General features: G+C 40.5%; 1 protein-coding gene and 1 pseudogene across 6 annotated transcripts in view; one reads left to right on the forward strand and one right to left on the reverse strand.

The window, feature by feature from the left end:
- Positions 1 to 5,001: 5,001 nt before the first annotated feature.
- Positions 5,002 to 26,361, reverse strand: part of PCCB (propionyl-CoA carboxylase subunit beta) — a 98,919-nt gene continuing 77,559 nt past the window's right edge. For all 6 annotated transcript variants that reach the window (XM_045036410.1, XM_045036408.1, XM_011286135.4 and 3 more), the window contains 6 exons: positions 21,946 to 22,069; positions 8,175 to 8,282; positions 7,822 to 7,922; positions 7,293 to 7,391; positions 6,409 to 6,508; positions 5,002 to 5,319 (listed from right to left, as the gene is read on the reverse strand). In XM_045036410.1, coding sequence (XP_044892345.1) covers positions 5,198 to 5,319; positions 6,409 to 6,508; positions 7,293 to 7,391; positions 7,822 to 7,922; positions 8,175 to 8,282; positions 21,946 to 22,069 — 654 coding nt within the window. In that variant the 3' untranslated portion in view covers positions 5,002 to 5,197. The remainder of the gene's footprint in view (positions 5,320 to 6,408; positions 6,509 to 7,292; positions 7,392 to 7,821; positions 7,923 to 8,174; positions 8,283 to 21,945; positions 22,070 to 26,361) is intronic.
- Positions 16,983 to 19,265, forward strand: LOC102899592 (annotated as a pseudogene).

The following is a 26,361-nucleotide window of genomic DNA, read 5'->3' on the forward strand; positions in this document are numbered from 1 at the left end:
GGCTTGTCATCCTATTGTTCTTACTATGTAAAGCTTCAGAGATGATTTTATGTCCCAATGCTCTTGAGAGTTTGCTCACTCTAATCATTTAACTGTATCCGTTTTGTTTTGTTTTTAAAGGAAAGAAATTTAGGACTAGTTCATTATCTTCCAGGATTTCCCTGGAGAAAGTGGGTAGGCCGAGTTGTCTATGATTCAAGAGGAGGTCTCTTGCAGGCTGAATTCTGAAGGAGGCATTCAGAGTTTGTAGACTGGATCCTGCCCTGGCCACATATCCAGCACCGAGGCTTATGCATGGTTCCCCCCTAACAAACAGTGGCCTTTTAAAGATTACTTGGATTCTATAGGGCCATGTGAGAGTTTCTTGATACTGGTGCCAGACATCACTCTTACAAAGGTCATGCCCTGGGGCACCTGGGTGACTTAGTTAAGCATTGGACTCTTAATTTCAGGTCAGGTCCTGATCTCCCCGTTTGTGAGACTGAGCTCCTGTGTCAGGCTCTGCACTAATAGTATGGAGCCTGCTTAGAATCCTCTCCCTCTCTCTCTGCCCCTCCCCCAGTTGCCATTCTCTTGATCTCTCAAAAATAAGCTAAAAAAAAAAAAAGTCATGCCCTACACTTCATGGGCCTGGCCATGTTCTTCGGGCTGTGTTTGTTAGATGGCCTAAAATGTCTGCAGGAAAAGCAGGGATATAAGGGCTAAATCAGCAGGTGAGCTCTCTGGGCACAGGAGGAAGATAATAAGGATGGGTCTCCGGCAGCTCTCATCTTTACAAGCTTATGAGACTAGACCAGGGCTTTACTCAGTGCAGCTCTACCTTGGGACAAACTTGGAAACCTCCCAGATGTGACTTAACTCACTCTTTTGGCCCTGCTTCCAGAAAAGAATCCATCAAACGAACGGTGTCTTCATGGAAAATAAAGGCTTAGTGCCTCCCCCTTAGGTTTTTCATAGCAGACCAAGCTCCAGTAAGGTTCCAGCCCTGCCCTCCTAAGTGCCTTGCTCTATCGGGGTCTTTATTACACATCACTTTTTGAAGGACGGCTTTCTGCTCCCAAGGACATGGAGGTTTTTTTACTCACCACCTAGGAGAGTGTGGACATGGTCAGAACTTCCCTACTAAGACTGCTACATCTACCCAAATGTTCTGGCTAGACTCCATAGGAGCCCCAAACTGAGGCTCTGCCCGTTAAAGTGGCCATAGGTCCTGTGGTGGAGATCCCACACCCACAGAGGTGCAACAGCATGAGAACCAGTAGTTTCTAGCCACAGCTGTCTAGAAATCCTTTAGAACAAGAAAGACATAAAATATTCATATCTGTCAAACAGGTTAAGTCTAGGTTGCTTCAACTACATCAGAAGTGTTAACTCGGGCGCCTGGGTGACTCCGTTGAACGTCCAACTCTTGATGCCGGCTCAGGTGATCCCAAGAGTTGTGGGATCCAGACCCACTTTGGGCTCCACACTAGGCATGGAGCCCTGCTTAAGCCCTGCTTAAGCTTCTCTCCCACTCTCCCTGACTCTCTCCCCGTACTTGCTTGCTCTAAAGTGTTAATATATGGATGAGTGTCCTTCACGGTCTTCTCTAGGTAGACCGTATCTAAAACACCCCGAAGCAGCCAAAAGCATCAGTGAACCCACAGGCAGAGGACTCAGTAAGGAGACAAAACATGATCAGAAGCTAGGAGAACTTTCTGCAAATACAAGCAACTGGAAGGCTGCATTGTGAATTTACTCCCTATTCGAGCAAATCAAGTAAGGACTGACAGGCCATCATGCATAAGGTAGGAAAGCTTTCTAAATTTAATAGCTCTTCAGGGTGAGACAATTCCAGTGGAGCGAGCCACCACCTTTCTCACTCCCCTCTTAGGAGTTCATCCCACCTACTACATCAGTTGGAAAGCAGTGTTCTGACTGGTTATAGAGAATGTGGAGTTGAGACAAATCTGCCTGGGTTCAAATCGCAGCTTCACCACCCTAGCTTCGTGGCTCAGGATAAACTGGTTACTTAAGGCAAGAGGAGCTGGGGCAGGTGCAACAGGACCCTCCGTACCTCTTAAACTCCATCTCCATTCTCACCATATTACCTGCTCTCAGTCTAAAGAGAGACACTTGCCACTGCTCTGCTCAGTAAACCCAAGTCCTCTGGTTAAAGCCCACAGTTTTCTTTTTCCCCTTAAAGACCCAATACCACCTGGGAAAGGCATTCCTAAACAACAGCCACTGAAAATACTCTGCCACCATTCTCATGGCATTCTGTCATCCACAGAGGCTGATCTACTTGCAAGGTCTTGCAGCTTTTTGTTTCCTTGGCCACCAGCTTTGTTTATTGGTTATTAACCATCTCCATTCCAAGGCTTCCCAGAAGTCTCTTGCCCAAGTGTTTTATTAGGCTGGTTCCTCTATCTCTTAGGCCCAGGAACAAGCCCTTCTCAGCATCCAGATTTCACAACCTAGTAAAACACATCTTGGATCCCTTCCTCAAAAAGGAAAAACAAACAAAAAAAACCCCACAGACTTGTATCTATTATTTTCATATAGATGATAGCACAGTCCTCCAACAAGCAGTCCAAATCCTAGGTTAGCTGACCCCAGAAATTGGATTCGCTAATGAATTTTAAGCAATTGAGCCACATGCTAACCAACCTGCATGGCTTCTTAGGAGACCTCTAAAAGCCCAAGAATCGGCCAACTCCTTTCCCACAGTTTATAACCTTTCTGCTGGTGCCAAAGAGGAACATAAAGAACTTGTGTCCAGTCTCTGCCCCCTTGAAACTCACCATCTACTTAGAAAGATAAAAATATACAGAGAAAAAAAATGCACACTCAGATGCTTTAAAAAAAACAAACAAACCTGCAGTAAGCAAAATCAGTTCTAGCTCACAGGTTGAGAGGAACTAAGGTCCTTGAGCATGAGCAAACTGGAGCTATTTAGCAAAAGGATGTCCCAAGGGGGAGGTGACAGGGCTGTGGGCTAATGACCAGAGTGAAAGGCCCTATGCACTGGAAGTGCTAGAGCAGAAGAATACAACAAAATCCAGACCTGAAATTAGTGTATTAACTTGGAACAAGATTTCTAACTTGAAGGGTAGGCCACAGAGAAACACCAGTAAGGACACCTGCAAAAGTACTTAGTGTTTGAAAGTTTGACAGGGTGATAGCATGGTAAGAAAAAAAATTATTTCAGGAAAAAATGTTTAAAAAAAAATCCATGAGTCTAACAAATACTTAAAAACAGAAAAGAAACCTCTTCTGGCACAGTAACAAACTAACAAATGCAACATTTTAGAATCAACAGATTCTACAGTATGGCTGATTGAGAGGCAAGAACCATCAATAGGTACTAAAAGTACAGGATGAAAATTTGTTGACGGGCTTAAAGAATGCCCCCAGATCAGTTATTAATTACAAAGAAAAAATGGTAACCTTTGCAGCCACCACCTTAACCAAGTGATGAGTCAATTTCATCAATAATGGAAAAAACTAGCATCATGTGCTTCTTATGTGATACATAGAAAGAACATTCTTACCTGGTCTGAACATCTGGAAACAATCAGACAAACCCAAATTGAGGGACATTCTACAAAATAACTGGCAACCATTCTTCCAAATTGTCAATGTAATGAAAGACTGTAAGGCAATGAGCCTTGTTTCCCAGGAAATAAATACATTTGGCAGGGTGGGGGACAAAGGGTCATGGTTCTACAACTTACTTAAATGGGTCAATAAAAATATTTATGGGGGCGCCTGGGTGGCGCAGTCGGTTAAGCGTCCGACTTCAGCCAGGTCACGATCTCACGGTCTGTGAGTTCGAGCCCCGCGTCGGGCTCTGGGCTGATGGCTCAGAGCCTGGAGCCTGTTTCCGATTCTGTGTCTCCCTCTCTCTCTGCCCTTCCCCCGTTCATGCTCTGTCTCTCTCTGTCCCAAAAATAAATAAACGTTGAAAAAAATTAAAAAAAAAATATTTATGGAAGAGAATACATAGTATTCTATATACTACATTCTATATACCATACATAATAGCATATGCTATTATACATATAGTAAATGTAGAAAATTAAGTGGATACCCTCAGTGAAAGATATACAAATACCACTCCTGCAACATTTCTACAGGTCTGAAATTTTCCAAACTAAGTTTTCTAAAATGTGACATTTCTGAAAAGCATTTAATATAGGGTACTATATCCCATATGACTGAGCATCTATTCTGCCAGATACAACTACAAACATCCTCAACGATTCCTAGAGGAATTGAGGGCATGTTATTAAATATTATTTATGGGCTGCCTGGGTGGCTCAGTCGGTTATGTGTCCAACTTTGGCTCAGGTCATGATCTCGTGGTCCGTGAGTTTGAGCCCCACATCAGGCCCCGTGCAGACAGCTCAGAGCCTGAAGCCTGCTTTGGGATTCTCTCTCTCTCTCTCTCTCTCTCTCTCTCTCTCTCTCTCTCTGCCCTTCCCCTGCTCGCTCGCTCTCACTCTCTCTCTCTCTCTCTCAAAAATAAGCAAACATTAAAAAAATAAAATAAAAATAAAATAAAATAAAAAATAAGGAAATAGGGGCGCCTGGGTGGCTCAGTCGGTTAAGGATCCAACTCTTGATTTCAGCTCTGGTCATGATCCCACGGTTCATGGGATTGAGCCCCACGTCAGGCTCTGCACTGATAGCAAGGAGCCTGCTTGGGATTCTCTCTCTGCCCCTCCCCCTGCCTGTTCGTTCGTTCTCTCTCTCTCTCTCTCTCTCTCTCTCTCTCTCTCTCCCTCCCTCCCTCTCTCAAATAAGCATTTAAAAAAAAAGGGGGGGGGTGCGGAATGAAGGCTAACCAGGTAAGTATGTTGCCCTAAAAGCTTATTATCTCACCTACAGAGAAAAACATCTCGGGGGAAAAGGAAAATACACAGAGGTGTCAAATAAGGGTCAGCTCTAAGTGACAATACACTGTTTTCTAGATTTTTCAGATTTATACCGTAAAAAATGAAATTTGTGCTCAAAAAATACCAGTTAAACAAATTTTTAATAAAGCAATTAATTTTACAGTAAGGCACAAATGAAATCTTCCTAGGATTTAATAAACAGCCATTTCAAGTTATTACTGATATTTAGATTTCCAGGTTTCATGATTGCAAAAGGCAGAGATGGGTGCAAATGGCCAGGCGGTAACTGGCTCTTGGTTTATTTTCCTTTGATTGGTTTACAATGGAATATTTGCATGTTTCCTCCAAGGGCGCTGTACCTTCTTGCTGGCTAAGACATCCAGGTCAGAGCAGATTCGGGCTCGTGTGGAGGAAGGCTGGATGATATCATCCACAAATCCTGGTGAAGCATAGAAAAGGAAGTAGATCATCTGCATCCCCAAATAAGGCCACCCCCCAATCTGTGCTCAGCCTGGGCACCATCTCTGGGGTGTGAGCAGGACCCAACTTGATATGAGAGGGCACGGGCCCTGTGAACCCTCCCCCACATCCCAGGAGCATCCCCGTTCCTCTGGCAGGGCCTCAACTTCTGGCCTAGGACTACTTGGCAAAAAAATGCAATCTGACCCCCTTTGCTGCCAAGATGAAGTCAACAGGAAATAAAATTAAGAAAATATGTCTGTATTTTCAACAATCAGTACACCTTCCTTCTACCCCTGTAACACAAGTCCCTTTGTAATGTGATTTCATCACCCCTCATACCAAGAACTGGATTCAATTTTACTTGTCCTTGTGATTTGCTTTGGCCAACAGAATGTGGCAAAAATGACACTATGCAATTTCCAAATCTAGGTCTCAAGGTGCTCAGGACACCAGCAAGCATGGTGTGGCCAGGTTCAGAAAGAGAAACCATGGGGCGCCTGGGTGGCTCAGTCAGTTAAGCATCTCACTTCGGCTCAGGTCATGACCTCATAGTTTGAGAGTTTGAGCCCCACCTCAGGTGAGCACCGCTTCTCTGTCTCTGTCCCTTGCTCACTTGTACCCTCTGTCTCAAAATAAAATAAAAATAAAAAAAATAAAAATAAATAAGCAACCTGTGCAGAAAATGCCTACTGCCATTACCAACCATGTAAGTGAAGCCATCTTGGACTATCCGGCCCCAAATTACCAACTGACTATCTGTGAATGACTGCCGACCCTCAGAAACATGAGCAAAAAAAAAAAAGTTGGCTGTGTCAGCCACTTTGTCTAGGAGTGGACTTTTACACAATATTAGGTAACTGAACACCACTAGCCATTTCAACAATATTGTTTCAGTCCTTGGTGACCAAAGCAGTGTATACAATGTCCAGAGACAACCCCCAACCCTCACCAGTCTCCAGATTCCACAGTGAGGGCAAAGGGCAGTGATGTGAGACTTTCTGGAGCAAAAGGATGAGCAAGTGACCCAACAAATGCCCAACACCGCCCTCCCCACCACAGTCCCTACCTCTCACTGCGGCAGGAAAGGGGTTGGCAAACTTCTCAATATACTCTGCCTGAGCTGCTTCCACATTCTCATGCCCTTTGAAGATGATCTCCACGGCCCCCTGTCATAGGAGAAGTTAATGAACTTAACTGGCAGTCCCAACCCAGGCGACCTCCCTCAAACCACTATCACAGTGTGTGGCTATGAACTTCGAGGCCACAGTGCCCTGGCGAGAAATGCCGGCTCCAGGCACCAGGGCACAGAGGTGAGCACTGCTGGAGTCAACCAGCACGATCCCACAGGCTGTGATCCAATGTTCAGTGTTGCCCCAACAACAGGCAGCCCAGGCAAAGCCAGTCACTTGTCTCCCCAAATTCCATCCTATTCCATCCAATTGCACCTATCCTTCTTTCAGGCCAAGATGTTTTGCCCATTTTCCATAGTTAGATCCATGGTCCCCTGAATCAGGTGAAGTAAAATGCTGTTTTCCTTCTTCCTTATCCTCAGTACACAATTCAGTGGCTCCGGGGCCCTCCCTGGGAGAGGAGATGGGAATGGGATCACAGGGAATGTCCAATCCTCCCAAAGGCTTAGTTCAGTTGACTCAACCCTTTCGGCTTTACTGACAATCTCAAAACCCACTCAGCATCCCCCCCTCCCCACCCCCACCCCCCACCCCCCCGAGCATGAAGACACCAGCATGTGCCTAAAGTGACAGTGCAGGACAGGAGCCAGAGCTGACCCAGGGGTCAAGGTGGGGACTCGGCAAGGTCTAGGTCCCAACTCCCTGGAATCCTGGCCCATCCAAGGGGTCCCGGCCTCTCTCCACATTTTGTAACTACAAGCTCCTGCTGGGAAATGACCAGTACCTGGATCCAGGAAAAGGGAAAGCTAGAGGTCCTCACCTTTGCTCCCATGACTGCAATCTCCGCTGTAGGCCAGGCATAGTTGGTGTCACCACAAAGGTGCTTGGAGCTCATGACATCATAGGCACCACCATAGGCCTAGAACAAACCCAAATGCTGAATGTTAGAGCCTGAATCAGATCATATCCCTGAAAGACTCTAGGAAGCCAAGTGAAATGAGGACAAAAGGAAAAGCCCTCCTGAGCTACTGAAGGCCCAGTGTCTCTGAGGCTGGGAAGCCAGCGCAGAGAAAACACAGGCACAGTCCAGAGGCCTTTCACAACTAACGTTCACTGTCATTCCTGGCTCTTTCCCACTGATGCTCTCATTTCCCAGACGTGACCACCAACATATCTGCAGGGTGTGTCCACAGGGCTATAAATGTTGCCTGAGCTCCAAAGATCTTTTTAAGGGTCAGCAAGGTATACTCCTCTTCCCAGCCCCCCTGAAACTCTTGGCCAGACCTCCAACCATGGCCATGCTGCTAGAAGTGTGTGGGCTCACAGCCTCTGATACCAGCTCTTCTCACCTTCCTGGTGATGACCGTGACTTTGGGCACAGTTGCTTCAGCAAATGCGTAGAGAAGCTTGGCTCCATGCCGGATGATGCCCCCGTATTCCTGTGCTGTGCCTATGTCATGAGGAAGAGTTACGAGATACAGAAGTCCTTACAAGGTATGCCTGTCACTCTCAGCTATGAGGTCTTCCCCTGCTCCCCAGAGGGCCAGGAGAGAGCCACTCACCCCCCACAGCCCCATCTTCCAGACACCTAGAATATGGAGAAGTCACAAATCCTTAGAGAATTTTACAAAACCTCCAAATTAAGTGGGTGCCTTACTGGGCAAAACTACCTCTCCTCGCCCCCCTCCTATCAATGACTTACCAGGCAGAAAGCCAGGAACATCAACAAAAGTGATGAGTGGAATATTGAATGCATCACAGAATCGGACAAAACGAGCCCCTTTCACAGATGAATTAATATCCAAACATCCTAGAATGAGAGAGATTATCCATGCTGAGCTTCTGGGCAATTCCCAGCTCTGCCCCCAACGGGAATGTGCCCTCAGCAACCATTCAGAGCTGATTTCTATGGAGGCACCAAAGTCTCCTCACCAGGGAATGTAAAGGGAAATCCTTACACTCCAGGAAAGACAGGAGAACCCACCAGGCAGTGGCCAAAGAGGGTCCAAGAGTGGACCCTCAGGCTCTCTTGCCGGGAGCACAGTCTATTGCAGGCAGCTAGACTCTGCCTCATTAACTGAGGTTTATGTACCCACCTGGGGTACAGCCTGACTTGTCCCCATGGAACCAGTAGTGAGAAGTATCATTCAAGAGCTGCTGTTAGAGACTCCCGATAGCCTGGAATCAGATTCACCAGTTTAGCTATGTGCCCTTGGGAAATGACTTTACCTTTCTGAGCCTGAGGTTCATCACCTGCAAAGTTGGGATGTTACTACCTCCTACCATGGTTTCAAGGATTTAAGGAGGTGGTATCTGTAATGTGTGCAGAGTAAGAGTTCAGTTACTAATATGTCTCCTCTCCTAGAATAGTTCCCAACATACTTTATGAGGCCAACATTCCCTTAATACCACAACAAGATTAGGACATCGTAAAAGAAGAATGCAGACCAAACAAAATCCCTCACGAACACAGATGCAAAAATCCCACAGATTATGAAATCAAACACTGATGCATTCTAAGTGGGGTTTATCCCAAGAAGTCAAGGCTGATCCAATATGTGAAAAAACCAACAAAATTACTAAACAGAGGAGAAAAACCATATAGGCTTTTCTTTCTCAACAGACAAAACACATCTGACAATTCAATACTCAATCATAATTCAAAACAAGCAGTAAACTAGGAATACAATGGAACTTTCATAATCTGACAGAGTATCTACAAAAAAGCTTATACACTCATTGATAAGAATAAATAAATTCCTAAATGATCTATACCAGTGCTGGCCAAAAGAATTTTCTATAATTATGGAAATGTTCTCTGGTTGTGCTATTTGACATGGTAGCCACTTAAAGCTATTAAGCACTTGAAAAACAGCTAGCACAAATGAGAAACTAAGTCTCTAATTGCATTCAATTTTAATTGTCTATACTATTTAATTATCTTGAAGTTTACTAAGCTATCATACTGAACAGATCTAGATTTTCAAGCAATTACTACCAAAATCGTAGGCATTCTCTTACAGAAACTGATAGGCAGATTCTAAAATTCATATGGTAATACAAAGGAAACAGAATAAACAGTTTTGTTTTTTTTTTTTAATTGGAAAACTTATACTAGTTGACTTCAAGACTTTCTTACAAAGCAGGATTTCTGAACCTCAGGGCCATCTGTATTTTGGGCTGGGTAATTCTTTGTTGTGGGTGGTTGTCTTGTGTGCAGAAGATGTTTAGCATCATCTCTGGCCTCCACCCACTAGATGCCAGTAGCACTCACTCCCCTACAACCCACACCTGTGACAAACAAAACGGTTTCCAACATTGTCAAGTGTCCCCAGGATCCTGAAACTGCCCCAAGCTGATAACTATAAAGCTACAGTAATCAAGACAGTATGGCACAGGCATCAAGGTAGCCAAAATGGTAATGGATACATTGTGAAGAAATGGACCCACACAACTGATTTTAGACCAGGTATCAAACCAATTCGCTGTGGAAAGAAAGTCTTTTTAACAAATGGTGATGGAACACTTAACTGTCTATATGGGGGGGAGGGGGAACATGAAAGTAGACTGTTTCACTCTATAAACTATATACAAAAATTAATTCAAAATAGATCATAGGTCTTAACATAAAACCCAGAACTCAAAGCTAGCCAATGATATCGGACTATCTTTGTTTGCAACATTGTCATAGGCAAAGATTGTTTGGAAAGGACACAAAAAGTTCTAATCATAAATAAAAAACACTGATAAATGGGACTTCATCACATGTTTAAAAATATGTGAGTCAAAAGACACAATTTATTGAAGAAGTCACAAATCAGGAAAAAAATATATTTGCAATATGCGTATCTGACAAGACTCCCATCCAAAACATATAAAGAATGCTAGAAACAAAAAGAACTCAAAAAGAAAAATTGGCAAAACTTCCCTCTTACTAAATGCATTTTTTTGAGAGGACAGAAATGTTCTGTATCTTGTTTTGGATGGTGATAACAAGGTTGTATACTACTGTCAAATTATCAAAACCTATTAAAATGAGCATTTGAAACCTGTGCATTTTATTGTGTGTAAATTGTAACTCAATAAAAATGTTTTAAATCTCCCCTCTTTCCTCTCTCCTCAAAATCTATGTTAATGACCTGAAATAAAAAATCTGAGTGATAAGTCCCAGAATAAAAACAATTCTAAATTAAGAAACTGCAAAAAGTATCCAGAAGCTATACTTAAACTGAAAAGCAAGATGGGCACCGACAACCAGAACATGATGGAATCACTGGGGAAATCAACACAGGAATGGAAAACCTGTAGCCCGAGTGGCCATGGGACGGGCTCCAGGACCAGAGGCCAGGTCTTAGCATCTGAGGCCTCATCCCAGAACTAGACTGAGCACCTGGTACCCAGAGAGAGCCCAGTGAGCACTGGCTAATTCCTGTAAGAAAAAATGAGACCTAGAACAGAAGTCCCCTATGTAAGCCTCTGAAGCTGTCTTTTAGTAACAGGGAATGATTAAGTCCATAAAATGCATGAAGCTTTTTTTTCAAAAAAGCAGTAATCTACTGAACTTCCACAACTTGCCACTCCATAAACATAACAAAGAATTTCTAAGAAAAGGGGAAGTCAAGGAACCACCATGGAATCAAGCGTTCAGGCTCCAGCCAGGTTGGGCAGTGGGACGGACATCCTAGATATCTATAGATACACTTTCCAGGACAAGCCAAGCAGTTTCTTAAAAAGTGGGCTTGTCAAAGTCAACCTGTGCTGCAGGCCATCAGGACCCACAGAGGTAGTCATGGGATGAGAAAGATCTTGAAGCAGACACAAGAAATCATGTGAAGTCCATGCCAGTGACTGACACAGCTCAAAGGAGAAACTAAAAGGATGTATTAACAGTTAAGAATTTACTGGAGGAACAAAATGCATTTTCAGTGTGTGTGAATTCCTGACTTTTAAACACTTTTTCTCAACAACAAAATGGGGGGGAAGTCAGCTCCAAACTCCTACCCTCCAACAAAAACATCACAAAAGAATCAGAAACCCTGGAACAAGTGAAGGTTTACCAACCACCAAGAGAAAGTCAAATCAAGAAACAGGCAACTTAAAAATAGTAGGAAAGCTTTGTGACATTCTTAATTACACCTGCCCCACTCTCTCCCTAGTTCTAGAGGGAATAAAGAGTCAGTCACAAATTATCACATAGGTGTGTTCGAATTTGTCTATCTTGTCAGATACGCATATTGCAGGGATTTTCATCCCTGCTTTACCTAACATGGAGCTCACCAGGCCAGAAAGTGGCAGACATTGCTCAAAAACAAAGAACAACCTGCAGATGCTTGAGACTGCCTAAGGCCTAGGAGGAAAGAACCAGGGAGAGAGATTCTTTAGAAAATTAGGGCATTCAAGAACACCTGTGTACACAGGGCACTTCAGAAAGACACAGATATGCCTAGGACCAGATGCATGCACAGAAAAGACCCAGGAAAAGGGAATTAGAAAATATCTTGAGAGGAATGAAAATGAAAATACTTTACAAAACAAATAACCTAAGAAGACCTTAAGTTTTAACAGTGGGCTGACCCCTAAGTTCAGTCTAAGTCTGGCCAAGTGTTGAAGAGGAGCCCCAGCACAGGGCCAATTCTCAAAGATTAGATGAGGTACTTTCTTGTTTGCCTGTTTTAGTAGCTGGTATTCAAGGATATCTCTGTCAAAACACTAGCTGGACACAAGCTAAGGCAAAGAAACTTCCATGACCACCAAGGAATATAGTCTGCAAAAATAATTGGAAAACGGCACTAGACAATGGCTATTACAGCATTCAGTGATCAACAACAAAACCTAGAAAAGGTAGAGAATATGGTTTCCAGGATCAATACCTCATAATATTCAAATGTCCAGTTTTCAACAAAAAAATAACAAGGCTTACAAAGAAACAGGAAAAAAGCCACTCAAGTGAAGAAAATTAACTGACAGAATCTGTCCCTAAGGAAGCCCAGACACTGAACTTATTAGACAAAGACTTTAAAATAATGGTCTTGGGGGCAACTTGGTGCGTCAGTTGGTTAAGCGCCAACTTTGGCTCAGGTCATGATCTCATAGTCTGTGGGTTCGAGCCCTGAATCGGGCTGTGTGCTGACAGCTCAGAGCCTGGAGCCTGCTTTGGACTCTGTGTCTCCCTCTCTCTCTGCCTCCCCCCCTCAAAAATAAACATTATAAAGATTTTTATAGGTGTGCCTGGATGAATCAGTTGGTTAAACATCCAACTCTTGATCTCGGCTCAGGTCATGATCTTATGGTTTGTGAGTTCAAGCCCCACGTCAGGCTCTGTGCTGACAGCTCAGCACCTGGAGCCTGCTTCGGATTCTGTGTCTCCGTCTCTCTGCCTCTACCCCATTTGTGCTCTCTCTCTCTCAAAAATGAACATTAAAAAAGTTTTTTTTAATTTATAAGTAAACAAATGAAAAAATACCCAAAGATTTGAAATGAACTTCTATGTACAGCCTGGTACACAGAAGTACCATCAGAGTCAAAGTGCACATAAGCTGGTAATAATAACTTCAGATATAAGGCCAATGTCCATTTTTTTAGAATAGAAGACTCACACTAGAGCTTCCCTAAACTATTCCTGACAGTGTAGTGTGCATTAAATCAAATAGCTTTGGGGCGCCTGGGTGGCTCAGTTGGTTGAGCATCTGACTTCGGCTCAGGTCATGATCTCACGGTCCATGAGTTCGAGCCCTGCGTCAGGCTCTGTGCTACAGCTCAGAGCCTGGAGCCTGCTTCAGATCCTATGTCTCCCTCTCTCTCTGCTCCTCCCCTGCTCACATGCTGTCTCTCTCTCAAAAAGAAAGATTAAAAAAATTTTAAATCAAATAGCTTAACAGTTTTGTCTAAAAGCATCAATAATGTCAGTTATAAGCTAAGAAGTCACATCTCAAAGCCATCGTCATCCTCTGTCTTCAGAATTATTCTAATCGTTTATACATCAGGTCTGTTCCATCTTAAACCAACAGACAGATAAACAAAACCAATGAAAGGAACCAGTGATTGAGTCCAACAGCAAAACCATTTAACCTCAGTTTTCCCTCTAGCTTAGTCACCCACTGTCTCTTTGTTTAGAGTGAAATATCTGATAACAGTGCTCTCTAAAGTAAAATGTTAAGAATCAGAGAAAACTAGGTGTGGAGTGCATGGAAACTCTGTGCTATCTAGAAATTTTGTTATAAATCTAAAACAACTCTAAAACAAAAAGTTTACTTAAAAAAATTTTAAATAACTATCTTAAAGATGGTTAAAGAAAAAAAGAAAAACATGAATAAAGAACTTTAAAAATCATGAAAACAATGTATGAACAAAATGAGAATACCAATAAAGAGAAAGAAATTATAAAAAGGAACCAAACAAATTCTGTGGCTGAAAACTACCATAAATGAAATAAAAAATTCACTACAGGGGTTCAAGAGTAGATTTGAGAAAATAGAAGACATGATTGGGAAACTTGAAGATAATTTATATTATTACCCAGTCTTAACAAAAAGAAAAGAAAAAATGAAGTGAACAGAAACTACAGATCTACGAAATACCATCACTTGAACCAATATTTGCAGCAAGGCAATACCACAGGGAGGAGAAAAAGGGACAGAGATTATCTGAATACATCCAAAAACTTCCCAAATTTAAGACATGAAGCAACAAATCAAAGAAACTAAGTAGAATAAACACAAACAGACCCCCACTGAAACAGATTATCATCGAATTATTAAAAGATAAAGACAGAATCTGGGGGCACCTGGGTGGCCCAGTCAGTTAAGTGTCCAACTCTTGATTTCAGCTCAGGTCATGATCTCACGGTTCAGGTTTGAGCTCCACGTGGGCCTCCATACTGTCAGTGGGAAGCCTGTTGGAGATTCTCTCCCTCTGCCCCTCTTGCACTCATGCTCTTTCTCGCTCAAAATAAATAAACTTAAAAAAAAAAAAAAAAAAAAGGTAAAGACAGAATCTTGAAAGCAGCAAGAGAGAAGTGACTCACCATATACAAGAGATCCTCAATAAGATTATCAGTTGATTTCTGAGTAGAAAAACCACGGAGGCAGAAGACAATGGAATGATGTAAACCACTGAAAGAATAAAACTGTCAACCAAGGACTCTGTTTGGCAACCTGTCCTTGAAAAATGAGGGACAAATTAAGACATTCCCAGATAAACAAAAGCTGCAGAGTTTATTACCGCTAGGCTTACCCTACGAGAAATATTAAAGAGAATCCTTCCGGTTGAAATGAAAAAAAAAAAAAAATACTAGACAGTACCACACAAATTATGAAGAAATAAAGATTTCTAGTAAAGGTAACTACACAAGGAAACGTAAAACACAGGATATTTTTGATTTGTAAAACCATTTTTTATTTCTTATGTGATTAAAAAAACAAATGCAGTCCAGAAAGTTTCACTGATGAATTCTACAAACTACAGCAATTCTCTACCATCTCTTTCAGAAAAACCAGAGGGAATACTTCCTAACTCATTCTATGAGGCCAGCATTATGCTATTACCAAAACCAGACAAACACATTACTAGAAAACTACAGACCAATGACTCTCATGAACACAGATGCAAGAATCCCTAACAAAATAAAAGCAAATCAAACCCAGCAACGTTACTATATCAACAGGCTAAAGAAGAAAAGTTACATGAACACATCAGTAGATACAGAAAAGGGATTCACAAAATCCAACACTCAGTCATGATTAAAAACCCTCTGCAAACTAGGAATACAGGGCTGCTTTCTCAACTTGATAAAGAACATCTAACAAAAAATCTACAGCTAACATCACACATAATGATGAAAAACTAGAAGCTTTCCCACTAAGATCAGGCATAAGACAAAAATGTCCCCTCTCACCACTTTTCAAAACTGTACTGGGAGTCATACCTAATCCAATAAAGCAAGAAAATATACAAAAGGTACACAGACTGGGAAGGAAGAAATCAAACTGTCTTTGTTCACAGATGACATAATAATCTATGTAGAAAATCCTAAAGAATTGACAAAAACACCGCTGAAACTAATACGCAATTATAGCAAGGTTGCAGAATACAAAGTTAATATACAAAAGTTAGTAACTTTCCTATATACCAGCAGTGAATTTGAAACAAAGAACACAATACCATTTACATTAGCACCCGCCATTCAAAAAAAGAAATACACAGGCATAAAATAACAAAACACATTATAAAATCTATATGAGGAATGCTACACAACTCTGATGAACAAAATGGAAGAATTAAATAAATGGGGACATATTCCACGTTTATGGATAGGCAGACTCAATACTGTCAAGAGGGCAGGTATTTCTAACTTGATTTCTTAATTTAACACAATTCCAATCAAAATCCCAACAAGTTATTTTGTGGATTTTGACAAACTGATTCTAAAGTGTATATGGAGATGCAAAAAAAAAAACCCAAAAAACAAAAAAACAAAAACCAACCTAGAACAGCCAACACAGTATTGAAGGACAAAATAAAGTTGAAGGACTGACAACACCTAGCCACGAGACTTGCTATAAAGCTACAGTAATCAAGACATGTGGTACTGATGAAAAAAAACAAATAGACCAATGGAACAGAACAGCGAACCCAGAAATAGACCCCAAGAAATATCAACTGATCTTTGACAAAAAAACAAAGGCAATACAATGGAAGAGAGATTGTCTTTTCAACAAGTAGTGCTGGAACAACTGGACATCCACAAGCAAAAAAATTTAGACACAGACCTTACACATTTCATAAAACTAACTCAAAATGGATCCAGAGACCTAAATGTAAACCACAAAAGTGATAAACTTCTAGAAGATAACACAGGAGAAAACAAATAACCTTGGATTTGGTGGTAACTTTTTAGATATACTACCAAAGGTATGATCTATGAAAAAGAAATAATTGATAAGCTGACCTCATAATTAAAAACTTCTGTTCTGCAAAAGGCACTGTCTAGAGAAAGAGAAGACAACCATAGACTGGGAGAAAACATTTGCAAAATACACATCTGATAAAGGAACTGCTATCTAACATATACAAAGAACTCTTAAAACTCAACAATAAGAAAACAAACAGGAGCACCTGGGTGGCTCAGCTGGCTGAGTGTCCAACTTCAGCTCAGGTCATGATCTCACAGTTTGTGAGCTCAAGCCCCATGTCAGGATGTCTGCTGTCAGCACGGAGCCCACTTCGGATCCTCTGTCCCCCAGTCTCTCTGCACCTCCCCCACTCACATTCTCTCTCTCTCTCTCTCTCTCTCTCTCTCTCTCTCTCTCTCTAACAATAAACATTATAAGAAAAAAAATCTGATTAAAAAATAGACTAAAAAGGGGGGGGGGCACTAAAGATCTGAGCAGACACATCACCAAAGAAAACATACAGATGGCAAATAAACATATGGAAAGATACCCCATGTCATATGGCATCAGGGAAATGCAAATTAAAAGAAGATACCAGGTCTTTTGTCTGGACTGCTGACATGCCATCCAGACTGAGGAAGACCTGGAAACTTCGGGGTCATGTAAGCCATGGCCACAGCAGCATCAGCAAGCACCGGAAGCACCCAGGAGGCTGGGGTAATGCTGGTGGCATGCATCATCACAGGTTCAACTTTGACAAATATCATCCAGGTTACTTTGGAAAAGCGGGTATGAGGCATTACTACTTAAAAAGGAACCAGATATTCTACCCAACTGTCAACCTTGATTAAACTGTGGACCCTGGTCAGTCAGCAGACACAGGTAAATGCTGCCAAAAACAAGACTGGACTTGTTCCTATCATTGATGTGGTGCGTTCATGCTACTACAAAGTTTTGGGAAAGGGAAAGCTCCCCAAACAGCCTGTCATCGTGAGGGCCAAATTCTTAAGTAGAATTGCTGAGGAGAAGGTTAAGGGTGTGTGTGTGTGTGTGTGTGTGGAGGGGGCGGGGGGGGAGGGCATCTGTGTCCTGGTAGCTTGAAGCCACATGGAGGGAGATTCATTAAATACTTACAAGTGAAGTGAAAAACAAAACAAAACAAAGATCCCACTACACACCTATTAGAATGGCCAAAATCCAGAACACTGACAACACCAAATCCAGACAAGGATGTGGAGCAGCAGGAACTGTAATTCCTTGCTGGCAGGAATGCAAAATGGTACAGCAACTCTGGAAGACAGTTTGGCAGTTTCTTACAAACTACACATACTCATACTATGCAAGCCAGCAAGCATACTCCATGGCATTTACCCAAATGAGCTGAAAACTTATGTCCACACAAAAACCTGCACACAGACATTTATAGCAGCTTTACTCATAATTGCCAAAACTTAGAAGCGACCACAATGTCTTTCAGGAGGTGAACAGATAAATGAACTGTGTGGTATACCCAGGCAATGGAATATTACTCAACACTAAAAAGAAATGAGCTATCAAGCCATGAGAAAACATGTAGGAAGCTTAAATTCATATTACTAAGTGCAAGAAGCTGATCTGGAAGGGCTACATACTCTTAACTCCAACTATATGATATTCTAGAAAAAGTAAAACTATGGGAGGGGTACAAGGATCAGTAGTTGCCAGGGGTTACTAGGTTATCAGGGTTGGGAGAAAGGAATGATGAACAAGTGGAACGCTTAGGACTTTTAAGGTAGTGAAACCATTTTTTATGATGCTGCAATGGTGGGTTACATACTATACACTTATCATACCCAGAGAACATATAACACCAAGAGTGAACCCTAATGTAAATACAGACCTAAGGTAATTATGGTGTGTCCATGTACATTCATCAATTGTAACAAATATACTACTCTGGTTCAGGATATTGACAGTGAAGTAAGCTGTGTATGTGTGATAGAGTATTACGGGAACTCTGCAGTTTTCACTTAACTTTGCTCTGAAACTTAAAGAGCTCCAAAAAATAAAATTTATTTTACCAAAGGGATTATTTACCATGACCAACTCAGATATACTCCAATAAAGCAAAAGTGGTTCAACGTAGAAAAAAATCAAACAATACACCACATTAATAGAATGAAGGACAAAAACTACATGATCATTTCAAATGTTGCAGAAAAGGTATACAAATCTATCAACCTTTCATAAAAAAAAAAGTACTCAGAAAACTAGGAATGGAAGGAAATTTTCTCACCATGATGAAGGCATTTACGAAAAACCCACAGCTAACATCATATTCAGTGGTCAAAGACAAAGTTCTTCCCCTAAGATCAGGAACAAAATAAGGATGCCTGCTTTCACCAATGCTATTCAATAGTGTGCTAGATGTTCTAGCCAAAGCAACTAGACAAGAAAAAAATAATAAAAAGTATCCAAATTGGAGATGAAGAAGTAAAAACTATTTGCAAAAAACATGATCCACAAGAAAGCTCATAAAGCTAATAAGCTCAGCAAAGTTGCAGGTTGCATGATCAACAAACAAAAATCAGTTGTGTTGTCATCTTTCCATATACTAATAATGAACATTCCAAAAAGAAAATTGAGAAAGCAATTCCATTTGCAATAGTATCTAAAAGAATAAAATACATAAAAGTAAATGTAACCAAGAGGTGAAAGACTTATACACTAAAAACTATAAAACACTGCCAAAAGAATTAAAGACCAAAATAAATGGAAAGATACCTAAAGTGATCTGCAGATTCTATGCAATCTCTATCAAAACCTCAACATCCTTTTTTGCAGAAATGGAAACACCAATCCTCAAATTCATTTGGAATTGCAAGGAGCCCCAAAAGTCAAAAGAATCTTTACAAGGAACATGAGAGGGCACACATTTACCGATATTAAAACTTACTACACAAAGCTGCAGTAATCAAAACCAGCATGTGAATAAACATAAACAGACCACTTAAATAGTATTAAGAGTCCAGAAAAAAAACCATACATCTACAGCCCCTTGATTTTTGAGAAGGACGCCAAGTCTATTCAATAGGGAAAGAACAATCTATTCAACAAATGGTGTTGGGATAACTAGATTTCTACACGCAAAAGAATCAAGTTGAGCCCTTAATGCACACCATATATAAAAATTTACTCAAAATTGGTCAAACCTAAATGTAAAAGCTAAAAGCATAAAATTCCTAAAAGAAAACACAGGGAGGGGCTTCATGATGTTGGATTTGTCAACAGGTACTCCGCCAAACACAAACAAATTGTATATTGGACTTCATCAAATTTTAAAACTTCTGTGCATCAAATGACACTATCAAGAAAGTGAAAAGACAACCTACAGAATGGGAAAAAAATACATGCAAATCAAATAGATGATAAAGGCCTAATAAATATCCAGAATATAAAGCACTCATACAACTCAACAAAAAATAATTAAAAATGCACAAAGGAATTGAATAGATATTTCTCCAAAGAAGATATACAAATGGCCAATAAGCACATGAAAAGATGCTCAACATCACTAATTATTAGGGAAATTTAAATGAAAACCATAATGAGAAAATATTCTACACCCCATTACGATAGCTATTATCAAAACATACCTGAAAATAACAAGTTCAAGCGACAGTGTAAAGTAAGTGGAACCCTCATGCATTGCTACTGAGAAAACAGTGCAGCCACTGTGAAAAACAGTATGATGTTTCTTAAAAAAAAACAAACAAAAACAAAAACATAAAATTACCATATGACTCAACAATTCCACTGCTAGGTGTATACCCAAAAGAACTGAAAATGGGGATTCAAACAGATACTTGTATACCAATGTTTACTGCAGTATTATTCACAATAGCCAAAAGGTGGAAACAACCCAAGTGTCCATCACAGATGAATGAGTAAACAAAATGTGGTATATACATACAATGGAATATTACTTAGCCATGAAAAGTAAAAATAAAGTTCTGATACATGCTACAACATAGATGAACCTTGAAAACATATGCTAAGTATAGCCAAATTATGGAAAGAGCCTAAATGTCCATCAACTGATGAATGGATAAATAAATTGTGGTTTATATACACAATGGAGTACTACGTGGCAATGAGAAAAAATGAAATAGGGCCTTTTGTAGCAACGTGGATGGAACTGGAGAGTGTGATGCTAAGTGAAATAAGCCATACAGAGAAAGACAGATACCATATGGTTTCACTCTTATGTGGATCCTGAGAAACTTAACAGAAACCCATGGGGTAGGGGAAGGAAAAAATAAAAAAAAGAGGTTAGAGTGGGAGAGAGCCAAAGCATAAGAGACTGTTAAAAACTGAGAACAAACTGAGGGTTGATGGGGGGTGGGAGAGAGGAGAGAGTGGGTGATGGGTATTGCGGAGGGCACCTTTTGGGATGAGCACTGGGTGTTGTATGGAAACCAATTTGACAATAAATTTCATATATTAAAAAAAAAAAAAACATATGCTAAGTAAAAGGAACCAGACACTAAAGGACAATTACTATATTATTCCACTTACATGGAATATCTCTAATAGGTAAATTCATAGAGAGGAGACTTAGATTACCAAGGACTCAGGGGTAGGGTGGAAAGGGAGTCATTTCTACTTGAAAAATTTTTGGAAGATAGTGGTAATGGCAGCACACGGTTAATGCCACTACATTATACATTTAAAAATAGTTAAAATGACAAACTTTGTTATACACATGTTTTACCATGATAAAAAAAAATTAAAAAAAAAACAACTTTTTTTCTAAAGAAAAGGAAAAATTGCCATGACAGACATAAAAGATAAGCCTGGGTCAGTAAGGGAGTGCATATTTCTCCTATACAGTATTCAAAACACACCTACACAGGAAATAGGAGGAAAGCAGTGTCTATAGTCCCCATCCCACACCTCCAGCCACACGCAGGGCACAACCACAGAAGAGTGCCCCTGACCTAGCTGTAGCTCAGCTCTGGCCATGTCACTGGAAGACACAGGAAGATGCTGTACCTGATACCACTGAAGACAATGGATTTAAAACTACGAATAAGACACCAACACCCCCACCCTCACTGAACTATAGTTTAGGGGCGAGACATGAATCTAACTAGGGGAGACAGAAAGCAGACCTCTGAAAATGTAAAAACCATCTTAAGCTGAAGAAAGTTGTCTTATAAACCCTTAAAAAATAAAATTATGAGAGAAGCATTGTGAGTTATGAACAATTAAAAAAGAGCTTTTTTTTTTTTTTTTTTTTTTGAGAGACAGAAGTGCTCACAAGAGTGCATGGGTAGGGGCAGAGAGAGAGGAAGAGAGAGGAGCTCAAAGCAGGGCTCAATCCCACAAACAGTTGAGATCATGACCTGAACAGAAATTAAGAGTCAGATGCTTAATCAACTGAGCCATCCAGGCGCCCCAAGAAGAGAGCTTTTACAACAACATTTCCCTGAGTTTTTTCTCTGGCCATGGAAGACTCATCTGAGGAAAAGGCAGACACCACACCCCGCAGCCATGGCCCCCAACTGCCACCTGAGGTTTGTGAGAGCCTCTTGTACCTACCTGAAGCCACCTTAGGTTGGTTGCCAACAATTCCAACAGTCCTCCCGTTCATTCTTGCAAAACCAACAATGATGTTCTTGGCATAATTGGGCATAATCTCAAAAAATTCTCGCTCGTCGACAACCTGCAGGGATAAATTTACACCTGAGCTCAAAAGGATAAAGAGCCAGATACATTACAGAATGACAGACACAGTACAGAACGACCAAGCTGGATAGCCCCGACCCCACCGCAGTTTCTCCAAGGACAAAGGACTGGGGGCAGTGGCAGCACCCATTCCCTGCTGGAGGGGAAACCCTCTTGCACACTGCTGGGGAAGATATACCAGCACAGCCTTTTTTTAAGGGTTCTATTTGAATTTGGCATTATTTTACTCTTTCACCTTATTTAGAAATCATTTCAAACTTAACATAAAAATTTCCAGAATAGTAAAAAAATAAAATAAAAAGTATATATCCAGGTTCTCCATTTCTTAACATTTTACCACATATGCTTTGTCATTCCCTATCCCTCCCACCTACCTCCCCTTTCTCTATGTATTTATATATACACACCTCTCTCTACATATGTACATATATATGAATTTTCTCAACTATTTGACAATAAGTTATAGACATGATGCCTCTTTACCTCTAGATACCTCAGTATGCATCTCCCAAGAACATTCTCATAACTACAATCAGATTGCCAAAATCAGGAAACTAGTAACACCACTATCTATTACAAAACCTTATTCAAATTTTGCCAGTTATTGCAATAATACCCTTTACAGCAACAACAGTCTGGTTCTAGAGCCTAATCTGAGAGCACGATGTGCTTGCAATGGTCTGTCTCTGTCTTCGGCCAGCATCATGATCCCAGGGCCGTGGGATCAAGCCCCGAGTGGGGCTCCATGCTGAGCCAGAAGGCTGCTTGGGATTCTCTTTCTCCCTCTGTCCCTCTTCCCCACTCCCTTCCTCCTTCCCTTCCCCTTCCCTCTCTCTCTCTCAAAACAAAAACAAGAAGCTGTCCCAGAGGACAGAGCTAGGAAATCCACAAATACACACACACACACACACACACACACACACACACACACACACACACACACATTTCTAAAAGTAGTAAGAAAATGCTCGGTTCATACTAATGACCGCAATTCTAGATTCCCCCTTACAGTAGACATCAGACTCCCATTATCTTCCAAATGGACTTATTGATTCCTCAAATATTGAGAAACTGGTGTCAGAACTGCTACCCCATATGACTGCCAAAAAAAACACACTAAAATTCAGTACTTTACAACTATTTGTTACTGGACTAAAGATATATCGTCAAAATACCATGTTCAAAAGTTATTCATTTGAAATATGGGTTAATTTGTTTTTATCTTAAAGGTTTTCCCTCGGTCTTGATTTTAACATGTAAACATTAATATAATTTAATGTCACTCCCCATCCTTTCTACCCTAATTCCATCCATCCTGCCATTATTTTCTGATTTATCTCTCATGTGTGCAGTATAGAAATGAGCAAATACATGTATTTGTTTCGTTTTGTGTTTGTTTTGGAAAACAAATCATTTTAATTTCCAATTCTATCATAAATGGAAAGTGACCTACTACACACAGATACTGTTTAGCACTTCAGGTTTCCTCACTTAACAATATATCCCGAGAATCACTCCCTATCAGTTCACAGAGATCATGCTCACTTTTTCCTGCCTACTACTCGACTGTGTGGATGTACCATGTTTACTCAACCAATCTCCTTTGTGTTGTTCACAGCAACTTAAAAGTTAAATCCAGGATGCCTAGAATATTTTGCAATTGCAAATAACACAACAGTAGTAACCTTGTACATCTATAATTTTGGATGATGAGAATCAGTATATGTTCAGTGTAAACACCTGAAAGGGGAACTGCGGGGTTCACATGTAAATATGCCCATTTAGTCTTAGCAATTACATTCCCTTCCCAGTAATTTATGACAGGGTGCTTTGCCAGACTTACCAATGGAAAACGTTTTTAAGTTTTTTATTTTTTGCCAATCTGACAGATGAGAGAAATGATGACTCAATGTAATTTTAGCTTTCATTTCAAACATAATGAGTCAAGTTGAAAATCTTTCCATATGTTTAAGGTCTATTTTATATACATTTTTGTGAGCTATCCATGTTTCTTGCCTTTTTTTTCTATCAATTTTGGTCTTTATTTCCTCAATTTTTAAGAGGTTTTTAAAAACATATTAGGGATATTATCTTTTATTTGTGATGTACACTGCAAATATTTCCTCCTACTTGGTTGTCTTTTAACTTTCTTTATAGATTTTTAAATTCTTTACACAGTCACACTTACCATTTTTTTTTAAACAAAACTGAAATTGGATTTTGAGTCATATTCAAAATCCTTTCGTTACCTTCCCCTGAAGTTAAGGAAATCCATCTACACATTCTTTTAATGCTTACATGAATTTCACTTATTATATTTAGTTCTCTGATCTATCTGTAGTTCATTTTTGTGTATGATATAAAGTACAAATCTAATTTTATATTTTTCTAACCAGCTAGCTACCTAGTTGTTCACCACCATTTATTAAAAAACTAATCTTTGGGGTTCCTGGGTGGCTCAGTTGGTTGAGTGTCCTACTCTTGATCTCTGCTCAGGTCATCATCTCCTGGTTTGTGACTTTGAGCCCCACATTGGGCTCTGCTCTGATGGCATGGAGCCTGCCTGGGATTCTGTCTCTCCCTCTCTGCCCCTCCCTGGCTCTTTTTTTTTTTTTCTCTCTCTTCCTCTAACTTAAAAAAAAAAAAAGTTTAAAAAGCTAATCTTTGCTCCTAGATTTTGAGATAATCTTACCGTATTACCTATATTCTATATGTACTTGGATCTACTTCTAGATTTTCTATTCTGTCCCACTGGTTTATGGAACAGCACCACACTGTTTTAATTACAGTATGCTTTAATATGAGATATGGCCATAGTCTTTCTTTTGTAGTATATTCCTAGTTATTCTTATTCATATGAACATCTTTTTCTTAAACTAAGGGAAACTTTAGGGTTTTTTTTTTTAATTAAAATAAATTTTTTTAATATTTATTTTTGAGAGAGAGCACGCACGCAAGCACGAGCAGGTGAGGGAAGAAAGAGAGGGAAACAGAATCTGAAGCAGGATCCAGGCTCTGAGCTATCTGCACAGAGCCTGACAAGGGGCTTAAACCCATGAACTGCAAGATCATGACCTGAGCCTAAGTCAGATGCTCAACCAACTGAGCCACCCAGGCACCCTTTTAGTCTTCTTTTTAAATCAGTCTAATTTAAAAACAAGTTGAAGTGAATCCCTATGAACTTTTCTATGAACTTGTCTAGATGTATTTTAAAATTTTTGTTTCAGGGGCACCTGGGTGGCTCAGTCTGATTAAGCACCTGACTTCAGCTCGGGTCATGATTTCACGGTTCATAAGTTTCAAGGCCTGCATCGGGCTCTGTGCTGACAGCTGGGAGCCTGAAGCCCCTTCAGATTCTGGGTCTCTGTCTCTACCCCTTCCAATTGCACTCACATGCGTGCTCGCTCTCTCTCTCTCTCTCTCTCTCTCTCTCTCTCTCAAAAATAAACATTAAGAAAACTTTTTAAAGATTGCTTTAAATTTACAAACTACCTCAGGAAGAACTGTTTTTATGATGTTAACTCAACAACCAGAACAAGGAATGTCTCTTCATTTGTTCGTCTACTTTTATATCTTTCAGAATTTTAAAAATTTCTCCCATAGGGTTACTACTAAATACTTAAACTTCTTTCTTTTTATGCTACCATAATTGGTTATTGTGTTGATGACAATATGTATATGTCTATTTTATATCTTTTTCCCTGGTTATTGTTTCCGTTTCATCATACATTCCGTAGCATTTTTTAGTATACCAGATCAACTACAAATGTAGCTTAGCTTCTTTTCCAAGGCTTTTGCCTTTAGGTGATCCACTTCTTGTCTCATTGCATTGGCTAATATCTCTAGTAAAACGTTAATAGTGGAAATAGTAGGATTCCAACTTTGTAGACAGAAGGGAGCAGTATGTGCACTTGAAAAAAAATGTGTATTCTGTTTTTGGACGAAATGTTCTATATATGTCTATTTTTTTTTTAATTTTTTTTTTCAACGTTTATTTATTTTTGGGACAGAGAGAGACAGAGCATGAATGGGGGAGGGGCAGAGAAAGAGGGAGACACAGAATCGGAAACAGGCTCCAGGCTCCGAGCCATCAGCACAGAGCCCAACGCGGGGCTCGAACTCACGGACCGCGAGATCGTGACCTGGCTGAAGTCGGACGCTTAACCGACTGCGCCACCCAGGCGCCCCTATATATGTCTATTTTTATATCATTTAAGGCAATATTCACATTTGCTTATTGATTTTCTGTCTAGATGATGTATTCCACTG

Source organism: Felis catus, chromosome C2 (assembly GCF_018350175.1).
Source record: "Felis catus isolate Fca126 chromosome C2, F.catus_Fca126_mat1.0, whole genome shotgun sequence".
Lineage (NCBI taxonomy): Eukaryota > Metazoa > Chordata > Mammalia > Carnivora > Felidae > Felis > Felis catus.